At 56.6% G+C, this 24,181-nt stretch overlaps 3 protein-coding genes and 1 long non-coding RNA gene across 9 annotated transcripts in view; 3 read left to right on the forward strand and 1 right to left on the reverse strand.

Moving 5' to 3' along the window:
- Window positions 1-165: 165 nt before the first annotated feature.
- RNF214 (ring finger protein 214) lies at window positions 166-7,784 on the forward strand. Its single transcript, XM_017809484.1, has 14 exons — window positions 166-214; window positions 1,084-1,143; window positions 1,518-1,658; window positions 1,913-2,052; window positions 2,554-2,622; window positions 3,439-3,535; window positions 3,797-3,885; window positions 4,321-4,423; window positions 4,815-4,913; window positions 5,201-5,577; window positions 5,989-6,124; window positions 6,355-6,462; window positions 6,775-6,870; window positions 7,529-7,784. Exons 3-14 carry the CDS (start codon window positions 1,524-1,526, stop codon window positions 7,592-7,594), a joined length of 1,515 nt encoding a protein of 504 aa, XP_017664973.1. The 5' UTR covers window positions 166-214; window positions 1,084-1,143; window positions 1,518-1,523; the 3' UTR covers window positions 7,595-7,784.
- A 250-nt stretch (window positions 7,785-8,034) lies between these two features.
- BACE1 (beta-secretase 1) lies at window positions 8,035-16,273 on the reverse strand. Its single transcript, XM_017809485.1, has 9 exons — window positions 16,020-16,273; window positions 12,620-12,708; window positions 12,232-12,448; window positions 11,894-12,031; window positions 11,668-11,802; window positions 11,427-11,528; window positions 11,147-11,296; window positions 10,863-11,034; window positions 8,035-10,777 (listed from the first exon to the last, which is right to left on the reverse strand). Exons 1-9 carry the CDS (start codon window positions 16,269-16,271, stop codon window positions 10,536-10,538), a joined length of 1,497 nt encoding a protein of 498 aa, XP_017664974.1. The 5' UTR covers window positions 16,272-16,273; the 3' UTR covers window positions 8,035-10,535.
- Window positions 13,024-14,874, forward strand: LOC108494697. Its single transcript, XR_001873936.1, has 3 exons — window positions 13,024-13,624; window positions 13,768-13,967; window positions 14,180-14,874. It is a non-coding gene; the product is annotated as an uncharacterized LOC108494697 (long non-coding RNA).
- Window positions 16,274-16,679: 406 nt separating the features above from the next.
- CEP164 (centrosomal protein 164) overlaps window positions 16,680-24,181 on the forward strand; it is a 37,674-nt gene continuing 30,172 nt past the window's right edge. For 5 of the 6 annotated variants that reach the window (XM_017809463.1, XM_017809460.1, XM_017809461.1 and 2 more), the window contains exons 1-8: window positions 16,680-16,763; window positions 17,320-17,475; window positions 18,545-18,649; window positions 18,951-19,062; window positions 19,693-19,912; window positions 21,517-21,669; window positions 22,860-22,991; window positions 23,349-23,426. In XM_017809463.1, coding sequence (XP_017664952.1) covers window positions 18,556-18,649; window positions 18,951-19,062; window positions 19,693-19,912; window positions 21,517-21,669; window positions 22,860-22,991; window positions 23,349-23,426 — 789 coding nt within the window. In that variant the 5' untranslated portion in view covers window positions 16,680-16,763; window positions 17,320-17,475; window positions 18,545-18,555. The remainder of the gene's footprint in view (window positions 16,764-17,319; window positions 17,476-18,544; window positions 18,650-18,950; window positions 19,063-19,692; window positions 19,913-21,516; window positions 21,670-22,859; window positions 22,992-23,348; window positions 23,427-24,181) is intronic. The other variant, XM_017809462.1, reaches the window with a different exon arrangement.

A 24,181-nucleotide genomic window follows, 5' to 3' on the forward strand; every position in this document is an offset into this window, starting at 1 on the left:
CAGCGGGACCCCGCTCTCCGCCCCGGAGAGCCCCGGCGAGCCCGGCCCCGGCGCGGAGCCGGACCCCGCGGCCGCCCCTGCCGGCCCCTCCGGCGGCGATGGGGAGCCCGGGGCCGGCGGCGCGGAGGCCGCGGGGCAGAGCGGAGCGGCGGCCGAGGAGCCCGACGAGGAGGAGGCGGCCCCGGCGCGGCCGTCGCAGAACATCGCGGTGCAGGTGGGTGCGGGTCCCCCGGGGCTGTTCGGGTTTGTGGTGTGCGGGGAGAGGTCCCTGAAAGGCCGTTTCGGGAGCCTGGAGGGCAAAGAACTGGGTAAGTCGAGGCTGGAGGGTGAAACACATCCATACCTGCAGCCTTACAGCTGCTGCTGTGACTGTGGCCTTGTGGTTTGAACAGTCTTTAATTAATATTTAAATTAAAATTTGGCCCCATTGAGGTTGCATCTGGAGTGCTGTGTCCATTTCTGAGCTCCCCAGTGCAAGAAAGACAAGGAGCTACTGGAGAGGGTCCAGCAGGGACCACAAAGATAATTAGGGGTCTGGAGCAACTCTCTGATGGAGAGAGACTGTGGGAGCTGGGCCTTGTTAGTCCAGAGAAGAGAAGACTGAGAGGGAATCTCATCAATGCATATAAATATCTCAAAGGTGGGTGCCAAGAGGATGGTGCCAAACTCTTTTGGTGGTGCCCAGCAAGAGGGCAGGGAGCAATGGCCATAAACTAAAACACAAGAAGTTTCATCTCAGCTTGGGGAGGAACTTCTTTCCATGAAGGGTGGCAGAGCACTGGAACAGCTGCCCAGGGAGGGTGTGGAGACATTCCAAACCCACCTGGATGTATTCCTATGTACTCCAGGTGACCCTGCCTTGGCAGAGAGGTCGGACCAGACGACCTGCGGAGGTCCCTTCCAACCCCAGTTGTTCTCTGGTTCTATGAAAAGAATAAAATAAGGGTTGCTTAAGTGGCCAGTCAGAATCCAGGGCAGGTTATTCCCCCACCACTGGTGTTTCTCCAGGGCTGGTTGATTATCTGGCCAGCCTTGGAGGTTTCTCAGGGGTGAGGGTCTGACTGTAACCATCTCCCTTCACAGACCGACTTCAAGGCGGCCGATGCGGACGTGAACACGGATCAGGATATCGAGAAGAACTTGGTGGGTTCCAAGGTCCAGGCTCAGCCACTCAGGCTCCCAGGCTGCTGCTCCTGGGCAAAGCAGCTGAAGCTGCTCTTCCCACTTTTTGCTTGTCAAAATAAAATCATTAAGGTTGGGAAAGACTTCCAAGACCATCAAAATACTCCAGTAAGGAGTCCTTAAGCTGTCCTTGTTACAGGAGGAAATGCAGCAGCAGCTGCAGCTTCGAGCAGTGTATCCCTTTGTCTTTTCCAATCTAGAGAGCCTGAGCTGTGAAAGTGGAAACCACTTATCTGTGGTTCTTTTCAGGGCTCTTACACAGTGCTGAGCTTTCCTGCGTCCCTTTAGCTTGAGGGAAGGGGAAGGTTCTCCCTAAATTTCACTCTCCACTGCAGGACAAGATGATGTCTGAGCGGGCGTTGCTGAAGGAGCGCTACCAGGAGGTGTTGGACAAACAGAGGCAGGTGGAGAATCAGCTGCAGGTCCAGCTTAAGCAGCTCCAGCAGCGGAGGGAAGAGGAGATGAAGAACCACCAGGTATCTGGTGAAGTCCTGTTTTTGTTTAACCTTCCCTTTAGTTAATTTTAAAATCCTTATGAAGAGGCAGAGAACTTGTGGCCCAGAGTGTCTGTCTCCTGAGTTTCCTCATAATAACCCATATATATCTTGACTGGATCTGCAAAAAAGAAAGAGTTGGCTGATCAATTAATTTAAATAATAACGGATCTTAAATCAAAGCCATTACTTGGGAATTTTGCTCTGTATTTGCATGATGCTTTTTTTCACTCCAGGAGATCCTGAAAGCAATTCAGGACGTTACAATCAAGCGAGAAGAGACAAAGAAGAAGATGGAGAAAGAAAAGAAAGAATTCCTGCAGAAAGAGCAGGATCTGAAAGCTGAAATTGAGAAACTCTGTGAGAAAGGAAGAAGGTATTTGTATGGAGAAAAGTGTTTATTTCTGGGGGGAGAAGGTCTTGCTTAACCCTGATATTTACCTGATGGAGCAAAAAGCTTTAAACTCTTTGGAAGCAAGGAGTATTTAGGATGGCCCTGTATGTGAATTTGCACTTTTATTCTGTCACGTTGTAGAGGTTGATTTCTTTTATTCTGAGGGCTCAGTGCTGAGTTTGGGTAAAGCTCCTTCAGTGATGGCTCCAAGTCCTCAGCTCCTTTCTCCCCTGAGTGGACATTGCAGGGCACATGCTGCTGGAGGGGCACAGCTCCCTGGCTGAGCCTGGTTCTGTGCCCCAGCCTTTGTGCAGTGTCATGAGACTGCAGGATTTGTGCTCCGGAGGGTGTTGGTGGCTGTTTTCCCCCACACTGAGCAGAGCTGTCCCAGCCCATGGTGTGCAGGGATGTGCCAGGAGGGGTTTGAGCGTGGGCCCTGCGCCGTCCTGACTCCAGCTGTGCTGTCCTGTTCCTCCTGTGCAGGTTGCTGAAGGAGCAGGAGGAGAAGGAAAACAAGATTGCTTCTCTGATCGCGGAGCAGTCCGATGAGAAGTAAGGCTCTTATCCATTACCTGATTAATGCTGCTCAGTGCACTTCTCCTTCCTGTCGTTTTGCTGTGGAGTGAATCTGATGCTCCTGGTGGGATAGAGTAGAGAGAATGATCCAGCAGTGCTGGCCAGTTATGTACTCTAAGGGTTTTATTTCCTCTTCCAGCATCAGGTCTCTGGATTAAATCCTTTTTGATCCCGGTCACAAGCAGGCTCCTGGATACTTGTGACATAAAGATCCCATAAGATTAAAGTTTGTGCTTGGCGGATTGACTCAGCTTGTAACTGCTACCTCTGAATTTCAACTTCCCAGAACTGGGGCAGACTGATTTCCCTGTCTGTTCCCCACAGATGCCCAGCTACACTAAACTGTGGTGTGCTGGGGCATTTAAAGCTGGGCAGAGAAGCTCCAGATCTAGGTGCTCCCACGGCACAGGTGGAAATGCCCAGCTTTGAACTTCTTCAGGATCAGAACAGGATAGTTCCATGTGCTGCTTAGGTTGGTTCCTGGGTCAGACCTGTGCACCCTGCTCTGGAATCGGACCGAATTCCAAGGGGAATTCCCCTCTTCTCGTTTTGCCCAGTGTGTTTGCACACTGCTTGCCTGTGTGCTCTGGAACAGCTCACTCCTGGCACAGTAATCTCTGCAGCCCAGGGTGCACAGTGCCTGGTGTCACGGTCTGGAAGCTGCTGATCTTCCACAGTTCCACCCCATGCAGAGCTCCTGGGATCGATCCCTTTGTGGGAATCTGTCAGCACTCCTGCTCTGTGCCATTCCGGTGCCTGAGCCTAAGGAGACTCCTTCTCTTCTGTGTGCAGGCAGCTGTGGGAGATGGAGCTGGACAAGCTGAAGAACCAGCACAATGAAATCAACAGGAACATTCTTGAGGAGACAGAACGGGCCTGGAAAGCAGAGGTAACTCCTTCCCTGCAAAGTGATTGGTTTGAGATTCCAGATGGTTAGGGGGTGGTTCTGTGAAATCGGGAGCAGTTGAGGGCAAGGCCAAGTCCCACTTTGTGAGACAAGAGGAGGAATAAACAAGTCCCAGTGCAGTAAACATTAGTGGGGAGCAGTGCCTGGTGCACTGAGCATGGCTCTTGTGGAGAGATTATGGTCTGGCAGCAAAAAATGAGTCAGTACAGAAACTGCTCTTCATGTGGGGCCTCTCTCCATTAGATCCTGTCCCTGGAGAGCCGGAAGGAGCTGCTGGTGTTGAAACTAGAAGAAGCAGAGAAAGAAGCAGAGCTACACCTCACCTACCTCAAGTGAGTCTGTGCAGTGTCAGGAGTGGCAGGGAGGGTAACTCAGGTGTCCCTACATCCCATCTCCTCTTCCTCTGCTTATGCTGGAGGCTGGACTGGAATAGTTCAGGTTTTCCTGAGGGTTTCTTATTAAAACAGTGTGATTCATTTATGTCACATGGGAGTATGTGGGGCTGTGCTTATCCCCTGTTACTGTTGAGTAACACTACTGAGTAACATCTGCTGAGCACAGTCAGTGAGTGCTGTTGACTGTGGTATCCTTGTGTGTCCCCCAGTCACTCTCTGGTAGCACCACAGGCTCTCCCTTCATGGGGTTCCTCACCCTGGGGGTGAGCCCTTCCCGCCCAGCTGGATGAGGGGAAGGGAGGAGGTTGTGGGGGGGTTACTTGCTCCCACTTTGCTGTCAGTGAGAGCACAGTTGCAAGTGGGAAAGTTTAGTTGTGCTTGCAGGTCTGCACCACCCACGCTGGAGACGATGAGGCCAAAGCAGGAGTGGGAGATGAGGCTGAACAGGATACGAATGACCAAGGAAAGTGTCAGAGTAAGTCCCTGCTGAACTCTCCCAGCTTAGCAGTGAACAGTTCTTCACATCCACACTGCTTTCCATGCCTAGCTTCAACCCTCTCTGGGAGAGAACCAAGCCCCCAAAAAGCTGTGTGCCCAAAAGCATGGCACAGTCAGTCAGCCTTTGCAGGCAGCTGCAGAGATCTTCTGCCTCCTCAGGCTCATGTGTGTGGATCAACCCTGTGGAATGATCTGTGATGGGTTACTGGCAGAGGCACTTAGTTTCTCCCTCTGGGTCCTTTTTCATTCTCCTGACTCCTGTGGAACCCAGCAGTGCCACTTTAGGACCTGCAGCTGCCCTGGGGCTGAGAATGCCCCAGACTTCCTCAGGTTTGATGAATGTGTCCGTTTTCTTCCCTCTCTGGTAGGATCAATTCAACGACCACATCCAGATGGTGAGGAATGGCACAAAGCTGAGCAGCCTCCCACAGATCCCGACTCCGACGCTGCCACCTCCGCCCTCAGAAGTGAGTGTCTCTCCAGCCTCATGGCAGGGCTGGCCAGGCCCTGGCACAGCCTACCCGCTGGGCTGGCCCCAGCCCTGCTGTGCTGTGTGTGTGGGACTGTGTGTTCTGGAGCCCTGTGCCCAGTCCCTGCTGTCCCTGCAGAGGAGGGGAAGGGTCTCCTTCCTTGCCAGCTGCCAGTGACTGCAGTTCATCCCATCTGTCTGGCTGGGGAGGAGGGCACTCAACTCTGCTTCCAGGTGGGCTTACTCTAACCAGCCTTTCCTTCTTCCCCTGTTTTTCTTTCTCAGACAGATTTCATGCTGACGGCATTCCAGCCCAACCCATCCCTTGCTCCCCGGCTCCCCTTTCCCATCGGGCCCGTCCCCGTTCCCATGGTCATGCCGAGCGCCGATCCTCGGGCGCTCTCCTTCCCTCTCCTGAACCCCGCCATCTCCAGGCCCAACCAGCCCTCCCCACCACTGCCTGCCTCCCAGGGGAGGAACAGCCCCGTGGTGGCATCGCTCATCGGCACGCACAGCCCTCACATGCCTCCCGCCGCCTCCATCCCTCCTCCGCCCGGCCTGGGCGGGGTGAACGTCACTCCCGAGTTCCACAGGCCCCAGCCGGCCGACAAGCTGGAGAAGCTGCTGGAGAAGTTGTTGACTCGGTTCCCACAGTGCAACAAGTAAGTGCCTGGCCTTGTTCTTCCGGAGAGCAAGGGCTTGTGTGTGTGAGATGGGATCAGGGCTCCTCCTGGCATGTGTGGGATCTGGGTGAAGTGAAGGAAGGCTGAAGGTGTGGAGCAAAGGCTGGTGGTCTCCATCAGATTTGCCACAGTGCTGGGAATGAGAATCTCTTGGAGCTCTGAAGAACATCAGGGATGCCTGGGCACAGCCAGGAGCCCCCCTCCTGTCTCTGGGTGTTCCCTGCTCTTTTCCCAGCATTTTGGGGAGAGAAGTTCCTCAGCATGTGATTCATCTCACTTGGGAAGGCAGACATTTAGAGCACACGGTTTCCCCTGGGGCATGGGTGGCTCTTCGCCGAGGGTCCCTGTCTGTGAGGACTGGGAGCTCTTAGCAGGCTGCTGTCCACACAGGGCCCAGCTCACCAACATCCTGCAGCAGATCAAGACAGCTCGGAAGACCATGGCCGGGCTGACCATGGAGCAGCTGAACCAGCTGGTAGCGGCCAAGCTGGCGGAGCAGCAGGAGCAGGCAGCGGCCGGGGCACAGGTGGGACAGCGTGGGGGCTGCTGGAAGGGGGGCCCTGGGGAGCAGGGAGAGCTGTGCCTGCTCCCTGGATCCCTGCAGAGCTTGGGCTGTGCGTCAGGGCTGTCCCCTGGGCTCCCCTTTCCGCTGACGGCGGTGTAACCAGGGAGCAGTTTTCCCCGGGGTGGCTCGGGGTGACTCGTCTGTCCTTTCCTCCTGGGCTGTTGTGACGTGCCTCCTTTGTCCTGCTGCAGCCCCTCGGCCGGATCAGGGCCCCCATGTTCTCTGCTCCGCTGCCTCAGATCAGCACCCCCGTGTTCCTGCCCCCGGCCCAGGTCGCTTACCCTGGAACAGCATCACATGTAAGGCTGTTTGGATTCCCTGGTGGAAAGGGGAGGGAGGGAGGGAGCCTGGCTGGGAGGTGGCTGAAGGGATGAGCCCACGGAGCTGGGAGCTCTCTCCCCACACAGCTACTCAGGCTGGTGGGGTGAAGAAAGGATTAGAGGTACAGATCCATTGTGCTTCAGGTTGGGGAAGAGGGGAGTGGTGACGAGTTGTGTCAGCGGTTCTCACGGTGTGCGATGGCAGAGGGGGGGACTGGGCAGCTGAATATGTGATCAGAGCTGAGTGTCTGACTTCCTTGCTCCTTTCTGTTCCCTCACTGCCTGTCCCAGACCCCAGCTGCCTGTAAGCTGTGTCTGATGTGCCAGAAGCTCGTGCAGCCCGGTGACCTTCACCCCATGGCCTGCTCGCACGTGCTGCACAAGGAGGTGAGTGTGTTCCCTGCTGCTCAGGGCTTCCTCCTGATCCTTCCAAGTGCTGATTCCCTTCCTGAGTCCCTGTGGTACTGGCACTTTGCCAAAAGGGGACGATCAATAAACAATTCCTTGCATCCTGTCATCCCATCCTTTCCGTACTTGTGGCTGGGCCACTTAAGTGTGGCCATTGGGTGGTGGCTTTAAGAACAGGCTGCCCTTGTTCCTGTCCCCGAGCCTTTCTCCTTGCTGTGAGGGTTAGACCCTGGAGCAGGACAGCCTGGAAGGATCTAGAACACAGGGTGAGGGGAGAGACCTGCCACTGCTGCCCAGGTGTCTGGGCTGGGGTCCCGGACAGGAGCTCTTGGGAAGAGGAGGAGACTTTGCTGTCCAGTGGGTCTGGCAGTGGGTCAGCTGTGTGGGCAAACCCCTCGTCCCAACAGCTCTGGGGCCTCCAGCAGTGGCCCCTCAAGAAAATGGAAACTCATGTACTGAGGAGGGCCTGATGGTCCTGGAAGGGCGACAGGGGCTCCCTCCTCATGTAACCTACTGATGGAGGCTGCCAGGAGCAAAGGAACCTATCCCTGAAAACGAGTGCCCTGGCTGCACTGCTGGGGACAATGACACCTCTGGGTTGTGCCAGTAGCTCTTGACTAACTCTCTTTTCTTCCAGTGCATCAAATTCTGGGCGCAAACCAACACGAATGACACTTGCCCCTTTTGCCCAAGCCTCAAATGACGGCTGCTGGAACAACGTGGGCCCACGGGAGGAGTTGCTGTGAATAGACAGGATCAGTTCTAAGATTTCTACAGTTCTATATTTATACGATCATGTATACACATGTACATTTTTATTATATAGGTAATGTGTGTATAGAAAGTCTGTATACATACAAATTCATAAATAAAGTGTGTATATTATGCAGTGATTTGCTGCTGCTCCTCATTTCTTAAGTCTGCAGCCTAACTGGCTTCTTCCAAATGAGGGTTAGTGTCACCTGCTTGGTGGGACACTCATGGCTCCTGCAGCTACCTTTTCCCACGTGGATCCCAGCAGCTCCTTTTCCAGGGCCATCCCCCGTGACTGGATGCCTCACCACGCCATTCTCCCTGGTCCCCTGCCAGACATCACCTGTTTTTTTTCCCCCCTCTTGGCAATGAACAGGTTGCAGATGAAGATTTTTTTTTTGTGGTCTTTTTTAATGTCATAATAATTTACCGTGTTAACATTCATTGTTCTTACATAGACACTGGGTTACAGAGTACTGGAGCCTCCAGCGACAGCCCCTGGTCCTGTCCCGTCCCATCCCCTGCTGTCACCGGGCCCTGGGGAGGGAGCAGACGGACACGGCCGCGCTGCAGCTCAGGATAAACCAACCTGTCACAATTCCTGGTTTCCCCTCTCCTCTACTTTCTCCTAAAGCACGGGCTGAGGCACCAACCCTTCCTCCATGGATTTCGGTGGGATTACGAGGTGCTCAGCACCACTGAAAATCTTGCACTGACTCTCTTAAAAATTTTTCCCCCCCTACTTTGCAGTCTGCAGCAGGAATTCGGCACTGCTGGAGGCCCCTCTGCCTCGGGGTGGGCAGGGAAGCCCCCCTGGTGCAGCACCTGAGCTCGGCCGCAGATCCTTCTCTGCGCACGCACACGCTGGCAGCGTGTTTTAAGGCAGTGGTCCACAACAGAGTCTCTGGGGTCCTGGGGGTCCTGGGCAGGCACGAGGGTGGGGGAGAGAATGTTTCCCTCTTGCGTGGAGTGGCTGGATGCAGTTTTGGAGCAGGGATGGGGTGGGAGGCGGGTGCTGTGTGGGCGCACTGGGAGTGAGGTGGGACAGTGTGGGGGCTGTTGTGGCGGTGCCCGTGCGAGGGCTGGCTTCCTCCTACACTGCATGTGTTTCCTGGCTCCCTCGCTGCTTTTCCAAAGAAATGTTTATCTGCAGGATTTAGTTAACAAGCTTTACACTCGGCGATTGCTGCGGTCCCTCAGCCTGTCCCCACCTGACCTGGTCACTCCGCTCCTGCACGTGGCTCCGTGGGGCAGCTGCCAGCTCGGCCCTGGCACTGCAGGTAGGCCCTCTTTGCAATGCCTTTTAATTGTGGAATCGTGGAGTTTAAGCACTTTCCTATCCAGGCTGGAGGCAGAGAAGCAAGGGAATACAGCACTACCACTGCTGCAAGGTCACAGGTGTCTGCCCTGGGGAAGGGACAGCGATCCTGCAGCACGGGGAGGAGGGGAGGGTTGTCCTCACACACTGGAAAATCCTCCCTGTGCTGCAGGAATACCACGAGGACAAAAGTGCTCAGTGTCCTTTCGGCTTGTGAGCCACTGCCCTGTGTGCTCCAGCCCTGCCTTCCTCCTGCACCTCCTCCTCAAACCAGCTTGGATCCCCTCACCATCATGTGCTCCCACCGAGCACATCACTGCGGTGCCATGGGTGGTGGTCATGGCCCAAGGACTGAGCAGAGGGCTAAAAAGATTTAAAAAAACCCGAAAACAAAACAGGACCGACCCCTAATGTTGGGTTTGGAACAGTGGCTTTCAGGGCTAGAATTAAAAATAGAGATATATGGGTATACTGTACAGGTGAGAGGCGGCTGTTGTCTGCACACCCGCGCGGGTGGGGCCTGCTATGTACACGCTCCGACTGCACTACCAGTGACTCGCTTCGTAAAAAAAAAATAAAATAAATACAACCATGTGTTTAAAAAATAATAAGTGCTGCAGTCCCCACAGCTGCTGCCTGTCCCCAGACTGCCAGGGTGTCTCACAGCCGGGGCCTGGACACGTGGAGTGAGCGGAGAGGAGCCGCCGTGCCCCGACGTGGGACGTGCTGGAGGTGAGGCCGGGGGGGGCTGCAGGGGGGGCCCAGGCTCCCCTATGGCTTTTGAAGGGGTGGGTGGGCTGGGGAGCAGCCGGTGCCAGGGCTGGGAACTTGGGTCTCTTCTGGCACTGGCTCCTCTGTGGCAGCCGCTGCTGATGCTGGAAGGGAGGGCAGGGAGTTGCCCATCCCACAGAGGGTGGGTGCCTGCTCCTGCCTGTGTTGGGAGGGCAGGGTGGGCACAGGGAGTCCTGGGGCTGGCAGCAGCGGGGGGCAGTTTTGGAGGGCAGGGAAATGCCAGAGTGAGCAGTGTACGGGGGTGAGCCATGTATGGGGGAGCAGGAGGGTGGGAGGGAAAGACGTGTCCGGGCAGCCCCAGGCTGGCCCTTTGGGGAGGCTCTGGGATGATCCCCAGAGTCCAGCTCAGTGCAGGGAGCCACGGGGAAGGCACAGCCACAGGGCACGTGCGTGCAGCTCCCTGCACAGAGAGCCTGGGCCAGCGGCTTCCCGGTGGGGTGAGCAGAGAAGGGATGCACAGGGATGGAAGGGGACAAGCAGGGGATGGCTCATCAGTGTCACTCGGTCAAGCCAGGCAGGAACAGGCAGGAGAGCTTGGGACAGCCTGTCCCCAGCCCCCAGGACGGGGTTGCTGCGCTTTCCCCCCTGCCACGCTCCTGCTGTGGGTCCCAGACGAACAGAGCCCAGACCTGGGGCTCCCACAGCCGCTCCCGGCTGCTGGCCCTGACGCACACCGAGTCCCCGAGTCCTGGGCAGAGGGTCTGAGCTCTCCATGCTGCTGTCCTGCCCCCGGAGCCAGGCCCCTGCCCTGCCGCCTCACCTGCGGCCCCGCGCTCCGCCGTCACTTCAGCAGGGAGATGTCGTCGGCAAAGTCGTCGTGGTCCCGGCGCAGGCAGCGGAAGCAGCGCCACTGGAACACCATGAGGCAGAGGGGCAGCATGAAGAGGGCGCAGATGGCCGCCATGACGTAGGCGATGGTCATCAGGGTGGACTCGTCCGTCTGCGGGATGTTGTAGCCGCAGTCCTCCATGTTGGAGTGCAGGTGGGGCCCGTCCACCGCCGCCGTCCGGAACTCGTCGTGCACTGCTGGGGGGAAGGCAGGGCTCTGGCTACTGCACTCCCACAGCCCCTCTGCCCTTCTCTCCCTCCCTCCAGGCCCAGTGCTCACCGTGGCAGGCGCTGACAGCGAAGCCGATGCGCTTGCGGGCACGGTCGAAGACCACGTAGAAGCCCTCCATGATCACGGCGCCCATGACGGTGCCAGTGGAGGACTGGGAGATGGCAAACTTGTAGCAGTCATCCTGAGAGGTGGCCACGTCCTCCACCGGGCGCAGATATTGCTGCAGGGAGAGAGGTGCCGTCAGGAAAGGGGGCAGGGAGGCAGCTGTGCCCACCCAGTGTGGTCCTGCTGGTCCTGCCGCTCCAGCCCACTCTGGCTGGGCCAACGTTCACCTGGGGCAGGATGGTGATCCGGAAGGACTGGTTGGTGGCCTCCCCCATCAGGTAGAGGGACAGGACCGGGAAGATGTGCCAGGGGGTGGTGCCGACCTGCCAGCAAACCAGCTGCTCCCCCAGCCAGAAGCCATCTGGGAACTTCTCCGTCTGCCAGAGGGAAAGAGGAGGTGAGCGGAGCCAAGCTGGGCAGGCAGCAGAGATGCCAGGCTGGTAAGGGGCAGCTGTGCTGCCCACAGGCCTGGGGATGTGATGGGGGGAAGAGATGGGTTTCACTGACCGAAGATGCTGTTTTGATGGATTTCACTGCAGCCTCAAACACCTTCTTTGGCAGCCTGAGGTTGGTGGTCCCGCTGTCCACGATGCTCTTGTCGTAGTTGTACTGGGGGCAGAAGAGGAGGGGTGACCCAGGTGCAGGACCCCAGCCCCGCTCCCCTCCCGACCCCTCCAACCAGTAGCAGGTCCCTCCAGTGCCGTGGCCCAGCTGAGCCCAGGGGGCGGGTGCCCTGGGGCCCCCTCACCTCTTTGCAGTCCATGTTCAGGTCCTGACCATTGACCTCCAGCTTGACAATGATGACCTCGTAGTACCACTCCTTGCGGATGGGGGTGTACCAGATGTCCCCCACGTACAGCGAGCGGTCGATGCCACCGATGATCTGCAGCGGAGACACAAAGGCGCTGCCACCACACGCCACCAGAGCCCCGTGGGAGCCCCTGGCAGCCTCCCCCTGCCTGCAGAGCCCTCACCATGCTGCCTCCCACCGAGGCCACGGCCTCCGTCTCGTTGGGCGAGAAGCCCGTCCCACACAGCTGCAGGGAGAAGATGTTGGGCACCCGTGTCTGCTTCACCAGGGAGTCAAAGAAGGGCTCCAGGCTGTCGTCAGGCTGGTGGGAGGAGAAAGCAGAGGCAGGTCAGGGATGCGTCAGTGCTGTCCCTTCTCCAGGGGCTCTCCGTGCCCAGGGGAGCTCCCCTCACTGGGACTGCTGTGCCCCAGGGGACAAATAGAGCCGAGGGAAGAGGCAGCTGAAGCCTGCTCGTGCTCACATCTGCTGGCAGGGCCAGGCTGCTGCCAGCCAGGACTCACCCGAGCAATCTCGGCGTATGCCAGCCCCAGGATCCCTTCCCAGTTGGAGCCATTGATGAAGAATTTGTCTGACTCCGTGATGGCAGCGATGTTGGCTCTGACGGTGACGTTGGGGCCGTGGGGGATGGTGACCAGGTCAGTGCCCAGTTCCCCTTCCCACTTGCCCTGGGTGTAGGGCACATACACCCCCTTCCGCAGGTCACGGTAGGTGCTGGACCTGCAAAGGCATCAAAGGGACGAGTAAGACTGGAAGGGGCCGTGTGGATCCTGCTATTCCAGAGGTCAGTTGGTACTTGGCAGGGTCTGGCCAGACCCCCAGCAAGAAGGGGCAGTGTGCCACTGTGGGGCTGGGACAGTGGCTCTGCTCTGTCCCCCTCCACATACTCACAGCTGCCGCTGGTAGTATCTCCGGAGGAAGGGGTGTGGTGCAGCTCCCACAGCAAAGTTACTGCTCCCTGTGTCCACCAGGATGTTCAGCTGGGGAAGAGAGACAGGGAGGTGCATGAGTGCAGTGGGACCCTCTTTTGTTGTGCCCAGAGAGGAGAGAAGAAGGTGGCGGAGCAGGAGGCAGCGACATCAGGGAGTTGGACAACAAGCAAACACTGTCTGGCACCATGAAAACAGAGCATGAGCTCCTCGCTCAGCACGACCTGGCCTCAGCCCCCCAGTCCACGGGATTTGGGAAGCACCTGGCAGGTGTCATGGGTCTGAAGAGCAGCAGCAAGACAGGGTGCATAGGCTCCCCTTGCCAGGAAAGCTGATTTGCTGGCAGAGCTGGTGGGAAGGATCGCTGCGCCCGCTAATCACCACCCATATGCCGAGCCCTGCTCCCGATTCATTCCTGCCTGTGCGGGATTACCAGGTTTGGCAAACATCCCACCGGCAGGGCCGGGAGCGGGCCAGCTGGATCCTGCCCCCAGCTGACCCCTGCCTGTGGCCCCTGCGGGGAGCGGGGTGGGACTGCCAGGGTGGAATTGCCAGGGCAGGATTGCTGGAGTGGGATTGCTGGAGCAGGATTGCTGGGGTGGGAATGGGGCTCCAAGCCCTGCAGGGCAGCAGTGCCTGGGGTGAGCCCTGACCCCAGCCCCGGGGGCTGCTTCACAGCACCACCCCAGCCAGCACTGACAGGGCTTGGGCCCTTAATCTGTGGAGTCAGAGGGCAGAGAAGGAGGTTAATGCGCTTGTGCTAATCGCAGGAGTGCTGGGCTGCAGCTGCTGAGTGTTCTCCACGGCCACCTGACAGGGGCTGCCATGTCCTGGGTGCCCTGTGCCCCAGCCCTGCTGCCTTGCACTGGGGGACGGCCTCCCCTGGCCAGCTTCCTGCCATGGGGAACGTTTCAGGCCATGGGTAAAGATCAGAGCAGCACATTTGCCCCTCCAATATCCACCCTGGGTGAGTGCCAGCTCAGCACCTGCTGCACAGCCCGACCTTCCCCTGGCAACCGGCACCTGCGCCCGCTCCCAGGGCTGTTCCCAGTTCTGTGGGTGGGTCACCAGGGGCCACTCGCTCAACAGAGCTCATCTCTAATCCCCAAGGCACCCAGAGGAGACAGGTTTCCCTGGAGAAAGACCTGCTGAGCTGATGCTACAGGGAGAGAAGGAAGCGAGGAAGGGGTTTTGCTCTCGCAGGCTCCATCCTGCTGACAGGGTCACGCACAGGACCCACGTGGAGAGGACCCGGATCCTTGAGACTCAGCCCAGCCATCCATTCAGGCCAGGACACAACACGTGAACTGGTGAGGCCAGGACATGTGTGACAGGGATGCTGTCTGAAACCTGTCCCTGGAAGTGACAGCCCCTCCGGGCACCTCAGCAGCAGCACTGGCTCTGTGCCACGCGTGTCCTAGTGCTCAGTGCCGCTCCTGGGGACTAAGCCTGCGCCATCTGTCCCAAAACACCAGCTCTCCATGCTTGTCTCACCCCTCTTCCCTCTGTGTTTATGAATCAGCCCGTCCTGGGGAGCCAGGGAAACCAACATGCTTGGGCACATGGAGTGTGTGAGCAATCGGCTGCTGACGGTGACTTGGCAGCGCAGCACAGCTCAGAACCAAAATTAAAGCACAAGAGGATACAGAAACTCCCTTGTCAGCACCAGGAAGGTGAAAGGAAAGCTGAGGAGATGGATCACCATCTCCCTGCTGTATGTGACCCTTTGGGAAGGATGCACGCACCCCTCGGGACAAATATGCCCCTGATTTCCTGCGAAGGCACAGCCAAACTCTTTCATATGAATCTTTTAATTCTGTTGCAGCGCCTGGAGGGATTTTGCTCCAGCACACACACACACACACACACATTTGGAAGCAATCCAAGGCTGGAAGATGCTGCCCAAAAGGGCGACTGGCTCCGGAATGCACGAGTGCCTGGGAACAGGTGGTTAGCACGGAAATTATCTGGCAGCTGCGACACGTGGCAGGCAGGAGATGATGAAATCACATTTAAAACTAGATTTCAGAAATAATCTCCTCCCTTTTTTTCCCCCTAAATGCACCCTGCCAGAGCAGAGAATAAATCCCAGGCACACAGGGACAACACGACACCGCTCCCAGAGATCCGATTTTTGTGGTGGTGACATTATTCTCCTGTCCACGGCTCACGTCTCGCTCACATGGCTCTCCCCCACCACACACACAGGGCACAGCCAGCTCGTGGGGAAAAGCCAGTCTTTATTTCAGAGCCTGCGTGGGCACTGGGTGTTTTGGCAGCACCCAAAAAGTGGCAGTGGCAGGCACAAGGGAACGTGGCCCCGTGCTGGGAGGAGTGCAGAGCCTCGAGTGCTGGGCTGGCCCGCTCCGGTCCCTGAGCCAGACTTGCTGCTGGTAGCAGTGGGGATCAGTTCGGGCACAAAGGGATTTGGCAGCAGGAGCCTCCACGATGTCACCCATAAAAGCAGGGAGGAGCTGCTCTCCCCGTGCTGTGTGACCTGGCCATCAGCACCCATCCTGTCCCCAGCACGAAGGCACACGGTGCCACAACGTGAGCTGGACAGCGCAGCTCCAGGACGTGAGGGATGCTGACAGAAAGATGGAGAAGGAGCAGAAGCTGGTGATGCACCAGCTCCCTTTCCAGCCAGGCCACCCCATTTTCCTACCCTTTGCCTCCCCATGCTGCCCCGACTCTTGTGCAGTGACAGAGATCTGCAGACTCCTGTGCACGAGATCCCCGGGAAAACAAAGCTCCGGAGGATTTCTGGAGAATTTCCCCGGGTCGGGAGCGGCACACGGACCCGGGCAGCAGCTGCGCCAGGGGCTGCGCCGGGAGGAACGTGCCAAGCACGGCTTGGCCGTGGATTCTTCGCGCCTGGCTGTGCCCGCTCCAGGCGGGCGCGGGGCTGTGCAGCCACATCCCTCGCTGCCCACACACGGCGACTGCCTGAGTGGCAGCAAGCTTTGGCTCGGGAGAGGGGATGGATGGAAGAAGGGAGGGAGGGATGGAAGGGGGAAGGGATGGATGGAGGGATGCAGCCCCGCACGCAGAAGCACACGCAGCACCCGCTGCCTCTCCCCGGAGTGCCCGGGCAGCCCGGGAGTGCTGGGGTGACCTTCGGCGGGCGCCTGCGGCCAGTGTTCACCAAAAGGCAGCAGGAAAAGCATCACCCGAGCGATGAGGAGCGACGGGAAGCGCGGGCTGTGCAGCGAGAGCCGCGCAGCCATGGTGGCACCCGCAGAGCCTCTGCTCTGCGCCCCCGGAGGGGGACTCGCAGCCCCCCGGGGCGCGGGGAATGCAGAGGGATGCGGGAGATGCGGGGGATGCGAGAGATGCGGGGGATCCATCCCCTCCCACCTCACCTTCTGCGGGGGGCTGCCCACCGTCATCTCCACGTAGTACCCCTGCCCGGACTTGCCCCGCAGGTTGTCGATCATCTCCACGAAGCTGCCGGCGCGCTCGGGCTCGGCGTCCAGCGGCGCCCGGCGCTGCCGGAGCCCCGACGGCGGGGCCGCTCCGCCCCGCAGCGGCAGCCGGATGCGCGGCGGGGCCGGGAGGGCGCGCACGACCCCCAGCCACAGCAGCAGCAGCAGCCAGGGCCAGGCGGGCGCCATGGCCGCGGGGGAGCCCCTCGGGGGGACGCGGTCAGCGGGCCCGCAGCGCCCCGCGCCTCGGCGGGGCGGCCGCGCCGGGGCGGGCGGGCGGCGCGGCGGCGGCGGGCATGGCGGCGCGGCCAGACCCGCCCCGGAAAGCCCGCCCGCCGGCGGAAGCGCTGCCGGGGAGACCCGCCCCGGCCCTCCCCGCTGCCGCCGTCCCTCTCCCGGCCCCTCTCCCCGTGCCCGTCCCGCTCCCTGGTCCCGGTCCCGGTCCCGCCGGGACGCGCCGCGGGCGGTACCCACGCGTCGCCATGGCAACCGCAGCTCCCCTCCGGCGGCCCAGCCTCGGTGACGTCATGTGTCCCTCCTCCCCGCCGGCCAATCCGGTGCCGAGCATCCCCCCAGCGGCCAATCGCGCGCTGGGGGCGGGGTCCGGTTTAGCGGCCGCGGCGGCTCCCGCGCTCCCGGCAACGGCGGCGGCCCCGGAGCGGGTCCGGGCCCGGGGCCACGGTGAGCGGGGACGGGAGGACCGGGCCCGGGGGGTCCCGGCCCAAGGGGAGGCTTCCCTCGGGGAAGGGAGGCTGCGGGGAGTGGTCCTACCCTCCCGCCGCCTGTGGGGTCTGCCGGCTCCCGGCGGTCGCGTGTGCGCTGTCGTGACTTGGGCGAAAAGGGCTTTCTCTTTGCTTTTATTTTATGCTTTATTAGTCAAAGCTGTTTCTCCTCCTCGCCAGCTGCACGTCTCCCGTGGCTCCAGGCTGCACGGGCTGCACTAGCTTTGAATTTCGCTTTGCGTAGAACCAGGGAACGGTTTTGTGGCTTGGAAGGGATCCGCTCATCCAGTTTCACCCCCCTGCCGTGGTTATGGGCACTTTCCGCTATCCCAGGTTGCTCCAAGCCCCGTCCAGCGTGGCCTTGGACACTTCCAGGGATGGGGCAGCCACAGCTTCTCTGGGCAACCTGTGCCCGGGCTTCGCTAGTCTCACAGGGGAGAATTCCTCCTAATATCTCATTTAAATCCCTCCTCTTTTAGTTTAAAACTGTTCCCCCTTGTCCCCATCTATTATAGGTGCCTCTCAAGCACTGAAAGGCCGCGGTAAGTTCTCCCCGGGTGCGCCGAGGCAGCGTCTCCAAGAGAAGAGTGAGCCATCCAGCGCTAATTCCGGGGATGGAAAATGGGGCTGAGTTAGAGCTGGGACGGGAAAACGCGAACGGAAGGCCCTGAGTGAGTTGCTCACATCCAAATGCTCTAACTGGGGACGTTTGCAGGGTGGGGGGTGGGTGTATGAGCCCTGTGATGCTGTTTTGCTTCAGCGTGTCTCGAGGATATCTTTGCCTGGAAACAGCCAGGATTAGTTGCTGCTTCCGAGACTCGTTTTACATAAGAGTTATAAATACGGAGTGGGCTGAGGACAGAGGGAGGTGAAGAGGGCAGCGACGGTTGGTTACAGGCAGTGGGTGGTGATCCTGCTCTGGGCAGTCATCACTGGGGTGTTAATGCTGCCCAGACCCCTGGCAGGTACTGCAACCCCCTGGGTCTCGTGAGTATAGCAGAGGAATGCTTTGTGCATTGAGAACTTGGGGGTTTTTAGGCTGGAAGGTTTGACCTTGTATTTGAGCAGCAGGTCACGGTCCCCTCTGTGCTGGCACTGGCATCTGGCCCCACACACAGTGGCGGGAGGCTCGTGCTGGCCAAAGGTGGCCATGCAGAGCCACAGCTGGGGATGTTTGGGGTGAGGCAATTAAAGTCCAAGTGCCTAAACCTGTGCTGGATGGGTTGCAAGGGCCCAGCTGTGCTGTGGTCTACGAGTTAAATAACGAAGCAATGGGCTACAGGTGGGATGTGTTAAATCAGGACTCTTTTACAGCTTCTGGAGTGTTCTCTGAGAAGGTGGGAGAGGCGAAGGTAAGTAGGGAGAAGCTGCCTTGTCCCTGGGCAGTGCTGATCCAGCCCTGAGACTTCTCTCAAAGCTGAGCTCTGGGAAAGCTGCTTGCTTTCTCTTCCTTCCCTTTCTCCTTTCAGCTTATTTTTTTTTTTCCTGGTTAAAAAGTGCCTGAAGCAAATGTTCATCTCCTCTGTAGAAACTCAGAGGCCTGGGGGATCTGATTATAACTTTGTGCTGCTTCAGCTCTGCTCCTTGTTTCCGCAGCCCCTGGAAGTGTGTGTGGAAGCTCTTTGATTTGGTTTTGCTGTGTGTGCTGCAGGTGGAAGGGCTCTGCCATGTGCTGGGGGACAGGGAACCTTCATTTCTGAGGGCAGTTGTGACATTGTGTTGCTTCCTTCTCGCCCCCAGGTGTGGGAGCCATGGAGAGGGGACTCGTGGCAGGGGCCGTGCGCATCGGGAACCAGCTCATTCTGGAAGAAGATTACAACGATTCCTACGTTCCTGATGAGCAAGGTGAGTGCTGCCTGTCCTGCTGGGAGAAGGGATTCAGGCACACAGGTCACTTCTAGGTGTATTCAGAGAGCGGGAACTGGGGAGGGTGTGGGTGGAGAGGGTAAAATACGTGGAATTTCGCGGAAGACAGGGCTGAAAAATGAGCTCTTTGTTTGCTATGGACACACAGGACCACGCTGGTGGCTTTGAGCAGCTTTGTTTTGGATTTTCCAGCGTGCTCCCTGCTATAGCTGGGAGGGTAGCTCTTCTGTGTAGTGGCTAGTGTAGACTGTCTTCACAGATTCCTCTTGTGTTTTCCCAGAAATCCGGAACTTTGCACCGATAATCGGGATTGACCCCGAGAAGGAGTCAGAGCTGCTGTGGCTGGCCAGGGAGTGCCTGGTGGCCCCGTTACCCCCTGACTGGAAGCCCTGGTGAGACTCTGGCTGCAGCTGTCCTGGGTGGTTCCCAGTCACAGGACAAGGGGGAATGGCTTCAAACTGACAGAGAGGACTTTAGGTTGGACATCAGGGAAAAATTCTTCCCTGTGAGGGTGGGGAGGCCCTGGCACAGGGAAGCAGCTGTGGCTGCCCCATTCCTGGAAGTGTCCAAGGCCAGGTTTGATGCAGTTCTGAGCAACCTGGTGCAGTGGAAGGTGTCCCTGCCCATGGCAGGAGGGAGGATGTTTAAGGTCCTTTCCAACCCAAACCAGTCTATGATTCCTGGTCTTTCCTGTCCTTCCCCTCTGTGTGCTGCCCTGGCATTCTGGTGGTGAGGAGGAGGGATGTTTTACCACAATATTTTACTTCCTGTGGCTGAGGGAGCTCAGGGCTTTTTGGGGTGGCAGAAGAAGGGGGGAAAAACTGTTGGGGAAGCTTGATAAGGTCATGAGCATCCTAGGAGGGGCTGCTTCCCCACACTGATGTATTCTTGGCCTCTTGGAGGCTTCATGCTCCTCTTCCCTGAGCTCCAGGTGGTCAGGCCACCCAGCAAGGATGTTCTGGCCTGTGCAGCTGTGTTTTTATGTGCTCTTCCATCTTTTCACGCTGGTTTTTGCCGTGCAGCCAAGACACCACTGGTGATGTGTATTACTTCAACTTTGCAACGGGCCAGTCCATGTGGGAGCACCCCTGTGATGAGCAGTACAGGGAGCTGGTGATCCGGGAGAGGGAGAAGCTGCTGGCACAGGGCAGCCTGAGGAAGGAGAAGAAAGAGAAGAAGCAGAAGAAAGAAAAGAAAGAGAAGAAGGACAAGAAGGAGAAGCAGTCGCGGAAGCAAACCCCTGTGAGTAGACTCTGCTTGTGGTGCTTCTGGGGAGGGCTGGGCAGAGGGGACACAAAGGGCTTTCTGAACTCAAACCCAGGTGATGGGCAGTAAATCAAGTGAGTTGGCAACACTGAACACAAAATCACCTTTAATTTGGGCTCTAAGGCTCTTTGTAGTAAGCACACTGTGAAGTTGGTCTTTTCCCTGGAGGTCCCGCAGTCTAAACTGAGGGGGAATGGCTTATTCAGCTCTTTGCAGCTTAGTTTTGATTGCTGAATCTCGAGTCCCAGGGTGAGTTGGTTAAGGTGATATGAGAAACCACAAGTTGCAGTCAGCTCTCCTTCATCCGTGGCCAGCACCTTGAGAAATGGACTCTATTCCCTCTTGAATGGAAGAAAAATGGGAGAAAGTTTGAACTGCCTCTTCCACACGGCAGGAGGAGCATTCCCAGTGGTTACTGGCCTGTGGCTTTGCAGGTCTGAGCACGGTTGGGTGGCTGTACCTGTGTCTTAGGACACTGAAGTGACTTACAGGTGTGATGGAACCCATCTGTAATTGTAATTTTCTCCTTCCTCTGGGAATAGCTCAACCATTTTGCTCAGTTTTGCCCAAACTTTTCCCTCTGTTGCCTATCACAGATCCTGCCTTCACCTGGGGAGGACATTCCAGGTTGTTTTGTCTTTGTCCATAAGTAATGGCCTCAATTTAATAAGAACTTACCGAATCTCTTGTTCTGCAGACAAAAATGAACTGAAAGGTCACTGTGTGTAGCATTAATGGATTGCTGTGCTCTGCTGGTGCCCAGCTGTGGCTCCACTGAGTTGCCAGTTCAGGTTTCTCATTACCAGTGTGGTAGTTCTCAGGCAGCTGATAAGAACTATAAATAACAGATAAACTGTAGATTATCCCAAAAGTTTTAATTAGCCTGATGGAAGCACATTTGTCTCTGCTGAAGGACAGTGAACATTCTCTGTTCTGTACGTGTGGTTAGTGGCCATCTGTAGAAAATAATTAGTTTAAGCCCAGAGTGTGATTTATTCTGTTACCATTGCTGTGGTGATGACATTCCCCTGTCCCCATCCATCAGTGAATTAACTCTGATTTCAGTCTGGAATCCTGTGTAGGCACAGGGACTGTGGTTTCTGAAAACACACGTGCTCTGCTGAAGCACCAGCCCTTGGTTGTAGTGCTGTGCCACAGGGAAAACCCTGGAGTGCCACAAGTAAAACCCTGGCATACATGTGCTTCTGGTTTAACCTATGCTGGGTGAGACTCCTGGGATGGGGAATTCCATGCTGTCCAACAGGATGGTCACACTTCTGGGTGATGATAACTTGGGGTGTGAGCATGCATTGCTCAGAGGTGAGGGTGTGGGATGGCTCCCAGGGCTCCTGCTGCCCTCTGAAAGAAAGGAGCATTCTGGTCCCATTCAGATGGGTCTTTGGAAGGCAAAATATTCGAGTAAATCAAAGTGTGTTTCCTCACCTGTCCCGTGTGCTGGTGGCTGTGGGGGCCCCAGGCAGGTTTTCAGCTGGGCTTGCACAGGGGAGCACCTCCTCCCTTTCCAAAGGGAGCTGCACACCTTTGCTCTCCTGTCAGCGAGTCCCCTCTCCGTATTCCAGCCCTTGGGCCCCCACCTGGCCCCCATCCAGCTGCCCCTGGGGACCCTCTCTCCTCTCCGTGGCCTCGCTCCGTCTCAGCCCGTCGTCCTTCGTGGGTCCCCGAGCGTGGGCAGTGTGGTGGACTCCGACCTGATGGCCAGGGAAGGAACACAGGTGAGGCTCCCTCTTCCCTGGAAGGCACACTGCAAAGGCTCACAGGCTGGGGACACTTACAAGCTTAAATGACAGTATTTGTGATCTTCTGTTGGCTTTGAAAGGCAGCTTTTTAGCAGACAGCGGTATTTCTTTTCTATTTCTAGGGGGCCCAGTGCTAAATTAGTGCTGAGCTTTCTTCTGCTATGTTTAGCAGATTTAAAGAAGGAATTGTTTCAATTACTGTGGGGGAAACAAAATCTATTCAGTTTGTTTTAGCAGAACTTTGGTGGGCAAGTGAAGCATGGTGAACAATACAGATAATACAGTCAAATAAACAATACTTTCACTCATCTATTTGAGAATAAAAAATTTAAAAGAACAGTTTTCCTGATAAATGTAAGACTTACAATCATGTCAAACGATTATTTATAGAAACTGACCTTTGGGTCAATAAAACAAACCTGTTAAGTGGTAAGAAATTGATCTTTTAAAGGAAAGCAAAGCAAAATATGTGCAAAACACACAAATAATCACCTTTACAAATAAACAAACCTGTTAAGTGGTAAGAAATTGATCTTTTAAAGGAAAGCAAAGCAAAATATGTGCAAAAAACACAAATAATCACCTTTACAAATAAACAAACCTGTTAAGTGGTAAGAAATTGATCTTTTAAAGGAAAGCAAAGCAAAATATGTGCAAAAAACACAAATAATCACCTTTACAAATAAACAAACCTGTTAAGTGGTAAGAAATTGATCTTTTAAAGGAAAGCAAAGCAAAATATGTGCAAAACACACAAATAATCACCTTTACAAATAAACAAACCTGTTAAGTGGTAAGAAATTGATCTTTTAATGGTAAGTGAAGCAATATATGTGGGAAACCTACAAATCAACACCTTCACTGAAGGTTTTCTCACTGAGTTAAGTCTTGTCACTGGTGATATCAAATATTTTATTGTGGTCTTGCCCGAATCAGTGTTTGGAGGCACAGGAGGGTTTCAGATGTGCCCCCCTAGGACAGGAGCCTCTTTGGCCTCATTAAGAACATCTCTCCCAGCTGGACGTGGCTCTGGCAGCACAAGGGTGGCAGTGAAGTCCTGAGCTCCTTCCCAGATTCTAGCAGCAGCTGCCCAGGGTCTCAGTGGGTTTCCATCTTCCCTTTCCTGTCATCTGTCCTCTCTCTTCCCTTTCTCCTGGCCTGCACAGCTTGCAGAGATCTGTAAGCCCACTGGGCACACCAGGAACCTGCTGGGCTTGCTCTGTGACGACGAGAAGATTTCCCTGGACACGGCGGCTCTGGATAAATGGAGAAACGAGGAGGACGACAGTGAAAATGAGGTAGTTTGTGTGCCTTGGCTCTCAGTGTGTGTGACAGTAACCAGAGTGCACGAAGTCTCATGATGCTTCCCTGGTAATGGCTGCTTGACTGTGGCTGTTCCATTTGCCTCTTGGCTTTAATTTGTGCTGCATTTTCCCTGTGCTGTTCTGTGGCCAGAAAACATCTAAAACCTGTTTTCACATTGTAATCCCCCCAAACCAACACCTACCATGGTGCAATTCCAAAATGAGCTGGCTGTAGGTGTATTGCCATGGCTCTGCTGCCTTATTTCACTGCTGAGGAAGCCTCAGTTTTTCCCGTGGGATCGCAGAGGGCAGGACTCAGTTTTGGCCATCTCCTTCTTTTAACGCTTTTAGAGTTTCCGTGGGACATCAGGACTGTTAAAAAACCTGTACTTGGATGTCGACGCCCTGGGAGGCAGCTTTGACTTTGAGGTAAGACCAGGGGTGATGGGATGGGCAGGTGAAACGGCCCTGCTGGGAGAGGAGCTGAGGCACTGCCAGCACCCAGGGAATGAGGGTGCAGGAATGGTGCCAGAGGGACAAGATTCTTGTGTCACTTAGGAACGACCTGGAGCAGGCTGAAGGACAGGAAGGCACAGCCTCGGGGCTGGGGGTGTGTGAGAAGCCAGACGTGGCCCACAGGGGGCAGTGGGGTGGGTGCTGAAGGCAGGTTTTGTGTTTGGAGGAGGATGGTTGTGGTTTGGTAGCTGGGAGTTGAGGAGACATCTTTGCACTTCGTTTCACTCCAAAGGAGAGAAAACTAAAGCCATGTAGGTGAACCAGGCAAGGTGGAGTCCTGCTCTTCCAGGGAACAGCAGGAAGAGGGTCTCAGGTCAGAGGTGCCACTGCACTTGCTGTGGGAGGAAGGCTCGATGAGGAAGAGGCACACTTTGCTTCCATGTGTTTTTTGGCAGTGAGTGTAGGGAGAAGGCTCATTTTCAGCTGAAGTTGCAATGGTGGCATTGGGGAAAGGAGAAGGGAATGTCCTCTGGGAATGCTCTTGCACTGTCCCTCGGTCCCACAAGGACCTTAATGTGGGCTGCACGTGGCCACTTCTCTGTGGCAACACAAAACCTGTTTTCTTTCTTCTTGCACTGGGGATAAATCCCGTGGCTGAGACACTGAGCATTCAGTGCACCCAGGGCCTTGTGCAGACACTGTGCTTTCCCTGTGCTCTGCCTTAGCCG

The sequence above is a fragment of the Lepidothrix coronata genome, unplaced genomic scaffold (genome assembly GCF_001604755.1).
Source record: "Lepidothrix coronata isolate B3197 unplaced genomic scaffold, Lepidothrix_coronata-1.0 Scaffold27, whole genome shotgun sequence".
Classification (NCBI taxonomy): domain Eukaryota; kingdom Metazoa; phylum Chordata; class Aves; order Passeriformes; family Pipridae; genus Lepidothrix; species Lepidothrix coronata.

What these genes read in the sequence shown, in the direction of transcription:
- BACE1 (XM_017809485.1), bottom strand. Translation starts at nt 16,271, where the DNA reads ATGGCGCCCGCCTGGCCCTGGCTGCTGCTGCTGCTGTGGCTGGGGGTC. An exon ending in CCTCGGTGGGAGGCAGCATG is followed by an intron (nt 11,803 to 11,893) that starts GTGAGGGCTCTG and finishes TCTCCGCTGCAG; the next exon opens with ATCATCGGTGGCATCGACCG. An exon ending in GGATCACCATCCTGCCCCAG is followed by an intron (nt 11,035 to 11,146) that starts GTGAACGTTGGC and finishes CTCTCCCTGCAG; the next exon opens with CAATATCTGCGCCCGGTGGA.
- RNF214 (XM_017809484.1), top strand. Translation starts at nt 1,524, where the DNA reads ATGATGTCTGAGCGGGCGTTGCTGAAGGAGCGCTACCAGGAGGTGTTG. An exon ending in AGGAGATGAAGAACCACCAG is followed by an intron (nt 1,659 to 1,912) that starts GTATCTGGTGAA and finishes TTTTCACTCCAG; the next exon opens with GAGATCCTGAAAGCAATTCA. An exon ending in ACCCTGGAACAGCATCACAT is followed by an intron (nt 6,463 to 6,774) that starts GTAAGGCTGTTT and finishes TGCCTGTCCCAG; the next exon opens with ACCCCAGCTGCCTGTAAGCT.